The sequence below is a fragment of the Pan paniscus genome, chromosome 19, assembly GCF_029289425.2.
Source record: "Pan paniscus chromosome 19, NHGRI_mPanPan1-v2.0_pri, whole genome shotgun sequence".
NCBI classification, from domain to species: domain Eukaryota; kingdom Metazoa; phylum Chordata; class Mammalia; order Primates; family Hominidae; genus Pan; species Pan paniscus.
This window is the reverse complement of record NC_073268.2, coordinates 66,764,780-66,776,904: the sequence shown is the minus strand read 5'-3', so window position 1 is coordinate 66,776,904 and position 12,125 is coordinate 66,764,780. Positions and strand designations below refer to the sequence as shown.

The 12,125-nt window shown below is 56.2% G+C and overlaps 1 protein-coding gene across 22 annotated transcripts in view; it reads right to left on the bottom strand.

Annotated features, from left to right (window-relative positions):
* Nucleotides 1-12,125, bottom strand: part of CACNA1G (calcium voltage-gated channel subunit alpha1 G) — a 67,001-nt gene that overhangs the window by 42,020 nt on the left and 12,856 nt on the right. For 21 of the 22 annotated variants that reach the window (XM_063599259.1, XM_063599258.1, XM_063599260.1 and 18 more), the window contains exons 8-9: nucleotides 9,350-10,133; nucleotides 7,112-7,488 (exon numbers count right to left, since the gene is read on the bottom strand). In XM_063599259.1, the coding sequence (XP_063455329.1) occupies nucleotides 7,112-7,488; nucleotides 9,350-10,133 (1,161 nt within the window). The remainder of the gene's footprint in view (nucleotides 1-7,111; nucleotides 7,489-9,349; nucleotides 10,134-12,125) is intronic. The other variant, XM_055100956.2, reaches the window with a different exon arrangement.

The following is a 12,125-nucleotide window of genomic DNA, read 5'->3' as shown; positions in this document are numbered from 1 at the left end:
CAGCCCCCGGAAGCTCTCCAGTTTGGATCCCCCCTCCTGTGCCCTCCTGCCCACTGGGCACACTGCTAGGTGTCATGGTGTCCCCAGGGCCTCCTAATCAGAGGCAGTGCCAAGGAGAGGCTTTAGCCACAGTCACTGCCTCTCTGCCCTCAGGGCAACATTCCTCAGAGTTCATTCTAAGCTTATTCCCCCCACCAGCACCCCCACTCCCACCTCTCCCACTGTCATTGGGGTGTAGGTGACATGATATTTCCCAGCTCCCCAAAGCCCTCAAAAGTAAACACACAAGCTAACTAGGCACAGCACACTCACGGTGCCCACTCAGCTTCAAGACAGCTGACCCAAGGCCCCTGCTACTTAAAATTCTGGAGCTATAGCCAGGCATGGTGGCAGGTGCCCGTAGTCCCAGCTACTGGGGAGGCTGGGGTGGGAGGATCGCTTGAGCCCAGAAGTTCCAGGCTGTAGTGAGCCATGATCAAGCCACTGTATTCCAGCCCAGGGGGCAGATCAGGATTCCATCTCTTAAAATAAATAAATAATAAAATGCTGGAGCTGCAGCCCCTGTGCTTTGTCCACCTGGACAGCGTCTAGCCCATGGTGGGCCACAGTAGGCCACATAAAGGCTGCCCTTCTGACGAAGACTTTCAAGAGCTCCTGCCCCGCCCAGCCCCAGCCCAGGTAAGTGCCCTTGCCCTCCTCCTCTCCTCTGCGGCTCTGGAAGTGCTGAGTATCGCTAGAGAGAGGCACGAACATGTGCTGACTGGACAAGTGATTCCCTGTGGGTGGTGGCCCCACGGCTGTTTCATGCCTTTATTCACAGTCCCTGGTTCTTCCCTTCTTAGGTCTCCTGTCTCCCCCAGGAGCTGCCTCAAACCTTCTGGACTCTGCAGCCCCCAGCCCTACTCCCCACCTGGCCCCTCATTGCAGGCTTACATGGGGGGCTCCACGTCCCTCCTCCAAAGAGCTCTGTGTTGTGCATCCCACTGTCCCTCTTCCTCTCCTGGAAGGGAGCCAGCTGTTCCTCCACCTGCACTTTGATACTTTGATGTGCTCCCCCGCCGCCCCCCTGTCACCCCCCACCCCCGCCCCCGGCTCCCCTGGGCCCTGGCCTATCAGTTATGCCTGCATCCATTACTTCTCCAATCTCCTTCCCCCCTGCCTAAAAGCAGAAAGCTTCTGTGGGACTCCAGACCCATTCAGTTCTGAACTCTGGGCCCCACAGCTCCAGCTCTGTCCAGGGACCCTCTTCCCAGCCCTCCTCTTAGTGGATGCCTCAGCAGCAGCTGAGCCTCCCTTGGCTTCCCCGACCCTGAGCAACCGCCTCTTCCCCTTCCCAGTGCTCATTTCACCGCCTCTCTTCCCTCAGGCCAGCATTCCTCAGAGTTCAGTCTAAGCCCGCTCCCTCCACCAGTACCCCCACTCCTACCTCTCTGGCTGTCACTGGGGTGTAGATGACACTAAACAATCTCTCCAAGCCCCTGGCTTCTCATCCAGAGATCCAGAGCCTGCCTGATCTCCCTCCTGGGATGGCCCACAGCCATCTCAAACTCAGTGCATCCAAAACAAACCCTCTCACCTCCTCTCCCAAACCTGCTCCTTCCCGGGCGGCGCCATCATGCTCGGGATTCTGCCTTAGAAACTTCGGGTTATCTAGGATTCTTGCCCACCCTTCATCCCTCTGGACACTAAGGTGCCCCAGCCCAGAGAACCTGCCAGTGAAATTGCGTCCTACCCACACCCCCTCGTTCCCATAGCTATGGCCTTACTTGGGGCCCTCTTTGCCTCTGATCTGAACAACAGAAATAGCCTCTAGGCCCTCCCCCACCCAGCCTGCACCTATGGGAAGCACCGGCTTCCTCGCTGGGCTAACATCAATCACTGCTCAGACACCTCGGGGCCAGGGCAGGGAGGAAAACCTGACTGTCCTTCAGAGCATCGAGTGCCACCCTGTGCATGTGCCTTAATCCCTCCACCTAGATCTCTCTGCTCCTACCCACCCCTCCATCTCCCACCTCCCCCCACCCCCACCACCCAAGCCACTGTCAATTCCATTCATCTTTCGAGGCTCCGTTCAAAAGCCACCACCTTGGTGAAGCCCTTCCGAAGGAGAGCTGGGGATGAGCAGCTCTCCTTTGTCCCCTGAAGCCTCTCTTGCGGCATTTGGAATAATCATCCATGAAACAGAATGACTTTTCCACCAGAACCTACATTTCTTGGGTGTTTCTGGCTCAGCCCCCAACCCCCTGATATTCTAATATTCTATTCTAGTGTGCTGTGCACAGGATATGCTCCCCTTGTTTGCGGAACTGGGAGAGCCTGGAGCCAGGGGATGCCTAAAAGAACAAGAGAACACCTTAGCAGACATCTCCAAAACAATGCCCCTCTCCCTCCCACACCAGATAGCCTTTGAATGTCTGCGGCCAGTCAGCTGTAAAGGATCATCCCCCAAAGCTCTGCTTGGTCCTCAGCCCTAGCTCTTCAGCCAGGGCTCCTCTATCTGGAGACCAAGGGACTGGCTGGGGTGGGAGGTGTCCATCAACCTTTGCCCTCAAAGGCCACATTTAGGGTGTCCAGGCATATGGGGATTTTCTGGGGAGAGGGTCCCCAGCCTTCAGCAGAACTGAAAAGGAGTCTATGACCTCCTTCAAAGTTCAGACTTGCCATATCTGGACCACCTCCCCCAGCTTCTCTCGCCTTGAACAGCCAAACTCACTCACTTATAAATAGAAACCCTCTCTGGACATGTATCTGGAGTGACAGGATGGCCCCAGAGTGTGAGCAATGAGCAGAGTCATCACCTGCCCTGTCCTCTCTCAGCCTGCAAGGCCATCTACCCTGGTCCCTCCCCCTCCTCTCCCCGTCTACAGCCCAGGAGACCACTGGGCTACATGTAGCTCCCCTCTCCCCATATGCTGTTGTCCCTCTTCTAGAACATTAGACTAGCACCTGTCCCCCACCCCACCATGACCCAGAGCCAGGAAGGAGATGTTAGGAAGCTCCTGTGTCTCCGAGGCCCCACTCCTGCACTCCCCTCTTCCTGGAGAGGTCTGGCCCCAGTGCAGAGCCAGGCAGGACACAGAAGAGAAGGCAACTTCTTTTCTGAGCTCCGACAGTCTGCTGGATATGGTCAGGATGGCCCGCAGGCACCTTGTATGCAACATGTCTCCCAGCCCACATCTGCTCAAGCCACATTGCTCCCACCCCAGGTAGAAGCCTGGGAGTCATCCTTGCTGCCTCCTCTCAACCCATGTTTCCAACTGATTGGGTCCTGCAGATCCAGCTACCAGCCAGCTCTCCCCAGCCCTCTGCTCTCCATTTCCAGGGATGAAGATGTAGTATGAACTGCCTGGACCACTGCCGGAGCCCTCATACTGTGCCCTGCCCTTCACCTTCACTGGCTATGTCCTACTCTTCCTTCAGACTCAGCCCAGAGGTCACCTCCTACACAGAGCCCTCCCTGAATTCCTTCTCTGGTCTGGGTTAAGGGCTCCTCCTCCACGTATCCCTCTCTGAGCATGTGCCACATCAAGTAAATATGACCGTTTACTTGTTGTGACCTCTTTAAAAAGAAGGACAGTGCCTTGGGCCCAGTGGTGTGCTGGAGCTGTTTCTCACTGGCTTGGGAGAACCAATTGTCCACGTCTCTTCCCAACCCCACATTCGGTGGAATCGTGTTGGTAGCTTAAAACCAGCTATGGCGGGAGCATTTACACCATGGAAATTGGCAAATGCTACAGATCAGGACTTTATTATTTTAGAAGGGCTAGTTGTTAAACATTTACCAGCAAATCACTGCTTAGGCCCAACTCCAGTGCAAAAGGATGAATTGGAAAAAGGTTCTGGACTCCATGTACCGCCCTGAGCGGATGGGGCACACATGTAGGCTGGCCCCATATCAGATCACACTTCGACATCAGGTCATTTTCTTGCTCTCTCCTCAGTCTCCTGGGTTCTTGTCCTCCTCACCAGCCCTCTGGGCAAACCCAATCCTGCCAGTTCTCCTCCAGCTGGTGGTTAAGGGGTGGAGGAAGCAGGAGACAGAGGACAGCATGGGGCCAGCCCCGGGCGGGGTGGGGTATGACATATAGGTGCTTCCTCAGTCAGGAGGATGGTGGGGTAGTGCAGGTTGGGGGGACGGGACAAGCGAATGATGAGTCAGCCAGGGGATGGTGGGAGAGGACAGGGCCTGGGGAGGGCAGCGGTGACGGCCAGGAGGGAGGGCAGGGACTCCTCCTCTGGCGAAGCACCAGCAACACCCTTTCCAGTGCCCGCCCCCCCCCATCCAATCGATTCCGGGATCAATGGACACAATTGCCTCATTAAGGGCACTGCAGGGAAGCCATGAGCCTCCTCATGCAGCCAGCTCCAGGGGAGTCTCTGTCTCCCCATCCCACCCCGTCTCTGCCCTCATTTGCATCTGGGACTCGGTCTCTGTCTTCAGCTCCCTCTCTGTGTCTCTGTCTCCCTGTGTGTCTCTGTGGCTCCATTTGTCTCTGTCTGTCTCCGCTGTGGCTCATCTCTCCCTCCATATCCTTTCTCCCCTGCCTGCGCATCTCTCTTCCTGCCCTCCTCCCCCGTCTCCATCTTGCCCTCTGTGCCTCTGTCTCGCCCCCATCAGTCTCCTCTCTGTCTCCCTCTGCGTCCCCATTCCCGCATGTGTCTCTGTCTCCCTCTCTGTGCCCACTCTGTGTCTCTGTCTCAGCCCCCCACATCTCCTTGCTGCCTTCCCTGGCAACCCCCCACTCCCAGCCTGCTCAGGCTCCAGGGCCCAGATGGCGGGACGTTCACGCCGCAGTGCCTGCAAGCACAGGGCCATGGCAGCTTCTGGGACTTCTTACTCTCCGCACCCCTGAGCCCGCTGGGCAGCTGTCAGTCATCTGCCCAGCCTGCTGGGGACTCCCGCTCACCCCCATGGGGCCCTCAGCACCAGGTATGCGGACAAAACCCTCCCTGGAGCAGACACTGCTGTCACTGAGTGAGGCCTCCCTGCTGCTGAGGACTTAGTGGGAGCCCTGGGCTGTCTCTGCCCTTCCTCAGGAGCCTGAGCAAGAAGAAGGTGCAGGCACCCCTGACTGATGGCTGCTGCCTTCTCTCCAAAGGGGCGTCCTTCTTGACATCTAACTGAAAGCCCTCTTGCCAAGGCTTCATCTGCCCTGGGTCTGTGTGACTCAGCTTCTTCCCAGTGCAATCAAAACCTCCACCAGCAGCATCGGCTGGGCAGGGACTGCTGAGTGCTCCCCCCGGGGTAGGGAGGGGGCACTGGGGAGGTGCCCCCTGGGGGAGGGGCACCTGACCATGGCCGGAACAGGGGTGAGGGAAAGGAGGCTGAGGTTCAGGGAGCCTGAGTAATGGGAGGTTAGGGGCTGTCACCACCTGGGTCCCAGAAGCAGAAAATGCTGCCCACCCCCCACTGCCACCAATCTGGCAGAGTGGAGCACCTCTCCCTGGGAGGCTGGCAGAGTTGGCATGTGCACACACACCCACACCCACGTAGCCCAGACACAACATGCCCACCGTGGTGTCATGTGCGCCCACCCGCTGGCACTGCAGCCAGGGTCCCACTCTCTCTCCACCTCATGGCTGCTTGGAGGGGGCCCTGTGGAGGTTAGAGGAAGGGACGCCAATGTGTGATGGTGATGGGGAGGGGTGCACCTGGCCAGGTCGAGCAGTCTTGGGTAAAAGCTGGGTGCTCGAAATATTGCAGGTGCAGAGGTCAGTGGTGTCGGGGCGGGCTTCGAATCCCCCAGAAAAGTGAACACCTCACTGTCTGCTCCAGACCCGGCTTGTCCTGTGCCCCTCAGCCTCAACCCAGACCTCCCAGCATGCCCGTACCACCCTGCCTGTACCACCTTTTTGAGATGCCCCTTTCACAGAGTGCTGTGCTGGTGTAAGAGCCACTCCACACCACTGGCCCCCTCCGCCTCTGCTCCTGATTGGGAGGGTGCGGAGGTGGGGAGGTGCGTGGCCTTCGTTCCAAACCAGGGAAGGTTGGGTTCTGATGGCCCAGTGCCTCCGTGCTGCCCCAGGGAGGCCAGAACACCCAGGAGAGCAGAGCCTGGGAGGACTGTGAACTGCAGCACCTGCTTGCTAGCCTCTCTCCTTTTCTAAGAATCAGCCACAGGGGTGACCTGAAAGGCCAGACTGTGGGGAGGGGGAGCGACTTCTGAAAAAAACCCTGTGGAAGAGGGAGCCAAATCCAGTTGTGAGGACCCATGGTGCCTGCTTGGACCGCCAACAAGCGGGCATCTTCAGCTCATGGTGGGGGATCAGTGGGGTCCCCCAGGCTACCCTTTCTATCTCTGCATAGCTCTGAGGGTTAGAAAAGCCTCCTCCCCCTCAGCCCAGATCCTATTGCTTGCAGCCATCAGCCCCACAAAACAAGCCTGCTTCCTCTTCCACATGACAGCCCTTCAAATATTTGAAGACAGCTTGCCTGTCCCTGCTGAGCCCTTGCTCCTCCTCACTAAACATCCCGGTTCTTAGAATCATTCCTCAAACGCGATGGCTTCAAGTCCCCTTGCCATGCTGGGCACTCTTATCCACCCTGAGCTGCCCTGGTTCACAGCACGGCTCCCAGACGGGAGGCCAGGAAAGACTGCCTCCCTCCCTGACCCCAACAGGCCTTCATTCCACCCAGGCGCAGGCACCAACCCTCCCCTCTGCACCCCTGTTTACATGGCCCCTCCTGCCTCCAATCAGTCACACCCGGACTTAGTGGGTCAGATGGATGCCACAGGACCTCCAACACCCGCCCTCCACACTACACCTTCTCCAAAGACCCAAACGTCTCCCAGTGACGCGCCTCTCCCCACATGCTGACGCTCACCACTTGTTCACATCCTTCAAAGCCAGCCTCCTCTGAGCAGCCTTCCTGGGTAGAACATACCCTGTGGCCTACCTGAGGCAACCTCCATACTCAGAGACTTTAAGCACTCCCTCTAGAGAATCTCCATGCATTGCTCCATCACCCACCTCCCCTCCTACCTGCCAGGTGGGCTAGCAGCATGGAGAGGAAGCTGAGCTCAGGAGGAGGGGTGCGGAGGGAGGTAGAAGGCCCCAGCCCCAGGCGAAAAGCAGCTGGCAGGAGCCCTGCCTCTGCCCACTCTCCTACCTGCTCGTGGTATTCGATGCCCATGCTGAGTGTGTTGACCAGGATGGCGATCATGATTCCCCGGCCAAAGTACTTGCTGTCCACAATCTTTCGGAAGGTGTCACAGATTAGCCTCCAGAAGGCCAGCACAGAGCTGGGCTCTGCATCTGGGCCCAGGCTCCGTTGCCGCCGGCTGTGGGGGTCCCGGAGGTCGCTGTGCTGGGCATCCTGTGTGAACTCATAAACTGCCTCGCTGTCTGAGTCAGGCATTTCGCGGTCGGCGAGCTCCACCTCCCCTGCCCCGGCCCGGGCACAGTAGGGGCAGCTGTCTGGACCACAGGCTCCACTGTCTACTTTCAAGCAAGGGCTGGAGATCTTGCAAGAGCTTTGGCAGGCACCTGGAACAGGAGAGTAGAGATGAGAGGCTCCAGAGTCTCGTACCTGGGGCTACCCCGCCCTCTGAGTATGTGTAAAATGAGTCAGGGAGTCTGGGGTTGTTACAGTGATGGGGTGCTAGGCACTTAGTGGGCCAGGGGTGCTGAATGTCAGGCAAGGTGGGCAGTCTTGACCCACAAGATGCCCTAATGTCAATAGCACTTCATTGACAGTCACTGCTAAGTGTCCTGGGGCTCAGAGAGGTGGCCTGGATGTCCTCTGAGGTCCTGGACAGCTCCTATATCCTAGGTGCCTTCAGCAAGGAGCCTCGCTCCCCTTCCCCTTCCCAGAAGCCAGGACTACATCAACACTGTTCTGAGCAGCACTTTCCATGGGATCCTTAAGACACGCCCACACACGTGCACTTGCACACACACCCACATCAGACACGTGCACCTGCACACGTGCTCCAGATGCACACACTCGTGTACACATGTATACTATTTGCATACCACCATATGGGCACACATACATGCACATACCAATACATGTGTGCACAAACACATTCACACACGGCACATATGCCAGACATATGCACACATGCACACACACCAAGGAAAGAGCTTCACATCGCACATGCACCTACACACATCAAGCACATGTGCACACATATGCATATGAACACCAGACACGTGCATGCACACACGCACACACACACACTGGACCCCTTCATGGACATAGACACATACACGCATACTAGATGCACTCGTGCGCACACACTCAGGGACCTAGCCCAAGACATCAATGTCCCTTTAAATCCAGCTTTGATCACAGAATATGAGAACCTCAGAGAGTACCAGGTAAAGCATGGATGTGGAAGCCCCCCGCTCAGGGCCTGGCCCCAGGTGGGCTCTCAGTGACATTTCTCCCTTGACTGCATCTGCACACAGGAGGGAGTCAGTAAGCACCCACTGACAGTAATTATGGGCCCAGCCTTGCCTTTTACACAGGAGGAAATAAAAACGTGGGTGCATGTGACTGGCCCACGTCCCGTGGCAGGGTAGTGGAGGAGCTGGCATAGAAACCTTTCGCTCTGGGTTCTGTGATAGCACCTTCTGGTCCCAGCCCACATTCCCACGTAACATCCCCACGAATATCCCGCTGCTCCCCACGTGCCACATCCTTCCTGAAACACAGGCCGTGGGCTGCAGCTACAGTGAACCTGTCTGCTGGGGAGAGCCCGACGTCCCTATGTGTCTCACTGCCCCCACGACACTGGGAGTGTCACCCATCAGACAAGCAGCTCCCTGAACTGGGTCTCCCTGTGCGGAGCCAATGAGACTCAGGTTTAGCCAGTGGGGCATGAAGCTGGGCACAGTCACACACCATTTCCTCTCTGAGCCTCACAACAAGGAGTCCCGAGTGCGGGCCCCGAGTCCGCCCCTCACCAATAGCAAAGCCTTGGGCAAATCATGCAATCCCCTCAAGCCTCCTGGTTCTCATCCACACAATGGGGATGCTAAGAAAGGCTATCACTTAATGGATAGAAAGGATCCAATGGAATTTTGCCCGCAAAGCATGTGACAGGCACACAGCCATTGCTGTGTGCAACAGTTGCTAGACATCATTGCAAACAGCATGAAGCAGGTGCTTATTACATGATAGTTACTGCTATTACAATGTAGGAATTATGAGTTCCACTTTAGCAGATGAGAAAATTCGAGCTCAAAGCAGGGATGTGACTGGTTGAAGGTGCCTAAGCCATGAGAGGCAGCATGAGAATATAAGCCCTGGTCCCTCTGACTCCAGACCCCCTAGTCCCCTCTGGGACGCCACCCAGTCCCCAGACGAGGGCACCCACATGCCTCCACCCAGAGTTCTCACCTGTACTCTGTGTCTCCAGCAGCTTGTGCATGGAGCTGTAGGGCCCGGGTGGGATGTTGAGGCTGGTGAGGGTTGGGGGCCCAGAGCTGGCAGCCACCTCTACTAGTGCCTTCTCCTTCAGCGTCTCTGGTGGAGGGCTGGTGTGCACGGTGGGATACACCTTCCCGCTGCCCACAGTCCTGCCGGATGCCTCAGATGGGGACCTGGGAGGGGGCGCCTGGCAGCGGACTGGCTCTAAGTGGCAGTCGGCATGGTAGAAGCTGTGCACAGACTCTGCGCCACCAGGGGGGGCCCCGGATAGGGCAGGCGTCGAGGGTGGTGGCAGCATGAGCCGGCGGGACCCATTGGCATCCCTGTCCTGGATCTCCGGGCTGGCCCGGGGGGCCCTGAGCGTCCCATTGCCCAGGTGGTAGTGGTGGTGATGGTGGTGGTGGTGGTGCACCAGGTGGTGGACGGATAGGCGGCGGTGGGCGCGAGAGCAGCTGCTGCTGGGCTGGGTCTCCTGGCCCCCGAGGGGTGCTGGGCTGCTGAGCAGCCCAACCCGCACACCTGCTGCCCGAGAGACCTGAGCCAGCCTGCGGGCTGCCTTACGAAGGATGTATACCAGGTACTTGAGCAGCTCCTCATAGCAGCTGCCGGGCTCAGAGAAGCTAGCCAGGGTGCTGGCGTTGGACAGGAACCGCACACGCTGCTCCCGCATCAGCTGGCTTTCCCGCTGCTTGGTCTCTGAGAACTGCGTGGCAATCACCACCAGGCACAGGTTGATCATGAAGAAGGAGCCCACCTGTAGGGGTGGGGAAAGGAAGAGGAGACGTCCTGAAGAAAAGTGAATCACAATGCCAGCCACCGCATACAGAGGCATTCCTATGAGCCAGGCGCCACGCTCAGTTATTTTCCAAGCATTATCTCATTTTATTTTTAAGACAGCCTCAGGAGGTGATGCTATTGTAATCTCCATCAGACAGGTAAGGAAACTGAGGTCCACAGAGGTCAAACATTTGCCCAAGATCACTCAGCTAATTCAGAGCAAGGCTAAGACTGGAACCAAGCTCTATGAAATTCCAAGATATTGCTATTGAACATGGTGTTATCCTGCAATCTCTCAAATTCCCTGTCCCTAAACACGCACACCTGCAGAGACGCAGCACCCCTTCCGCAATTTCCATTAGGAGTAGCGAATGCTGTGGAAATGAATGCAATATTAGGGACATGCGGTTTTCAAATTATATTGAGCCTTGAGATCTTGACGAAAACATCATTTACAAGACTCCTGCCTCTAGCCCCAATTCTAGCTGTGTGACTTTGGGCGAGAGACCCTTAGCCATGGGACCTCATATCCTCATCTGAAAACAGGGACCATTGGCCTTGTCTGTCCCCATTTTCCCTGTGCCCCCCTCCTTCAGATGTGGGAGGGGCTGAACCCTTGACCCTACAGACTAGTCAGGCTGCCACCTGACTTGCTCACACCACCCCAGTCCCCATCTCCACACCTCAGTTTCCCCAGAACTCTGGAACAGCCATTGCTTGGACAACAATCCCAAATGAAGGAAATGAATATTTATGGTGACAAAGCAGATTTTTTTTTTCTAGATCGTGTCCTAGTAATTATGATAATTAGCTTCACTAGTGTGATTCCAGAGAGCTGTTAGGAAAGATTTTTCAGGGGGTGTGTGGGAGGGTGGAAACTAGGCCCCTTATCTCCCTGTCTGCTTCCTTCCCCCTCTCCCAAGCCCAGGAGGGAAAGGGAGTGGGGGTGGGGGGGCCACATGGTGAGAAGACCCCACTTCCCTGAAGCACTGGCCTCACCCCTTGAGGTGGTGGCCAGGGATGGGAACAGGCCTCGTCAGGCTTCGCCCCAAGCCTGCCCACTCTTCCGCACCAGGGGAAGTTACGCAGGCAGAAGGAGGTGGCCTTGGGGACTTGCTCTTTCTCAGGGCCTACCCTCTGTCTCTCACAAGGAGCTGCCTTATTTTGTCTTCATCTCTCTCTGGAGCTAGTCCTAGGTCCTGAGTAGATCTTAATCTTTCTTAATCTCTTTCTCTCAATGTCTGTCCCTCTGTCTGGCTCTGTCGTTGGCCTCTTGGTGACATGGAAGAAAGGCTGAATGTGGAGTCGTTAGCCTGGGACTGAATTCTCAGCCCCAGCCGCTTACTTTCTGTGTGATCTTGGCCCAGTGACCCACCCTCTGGGGCGCCGAATTCTCATTTAAGAGATGGGGACCACAATCCCTGCCCTGGCACCTCACAGGGGACGACGAGGATTAAACAGGCAGCAGATGTTACAGCATACGTCAGCAGTGATGCCCCACTCTTGGAGATTAATACACAGCATAGGCAAAGCGTCTGGTAGGGTCAGATAAATGAGGAAATGTCAGTTTCCTCATCTGTAAAATGGAGAGGATCACGGTGAGGATTAAATGCACCAGCACATTGAAAGTGCTTAGATCAGGGGCTGGCGCATAGTAAGTGCTCAATAAATATTAGCTCAAAGTGGTGGCGATGAAGTTATTAACTATGAATGGTAGTGATTAAAACTATTAAATATTCCTGCTTTTGCCTCCGTCTTCTGCCTTCTTAAAGTCTGGCAATTTCTGAACTGGCAGGAATAAGAGATCAGGCAGCATTTAACACCAATTGATCACTGATCAGAATTTTGGGTAGAATAATTCTTTATTTGCAAGCATTTCAGGATGTTTAGCTTCTCTCCCCTCCCCCAGTAACAAATTGCCAATTGCACTCCCCTTGTCCTTACAAAAAAACAGAACTCTGTAAACATG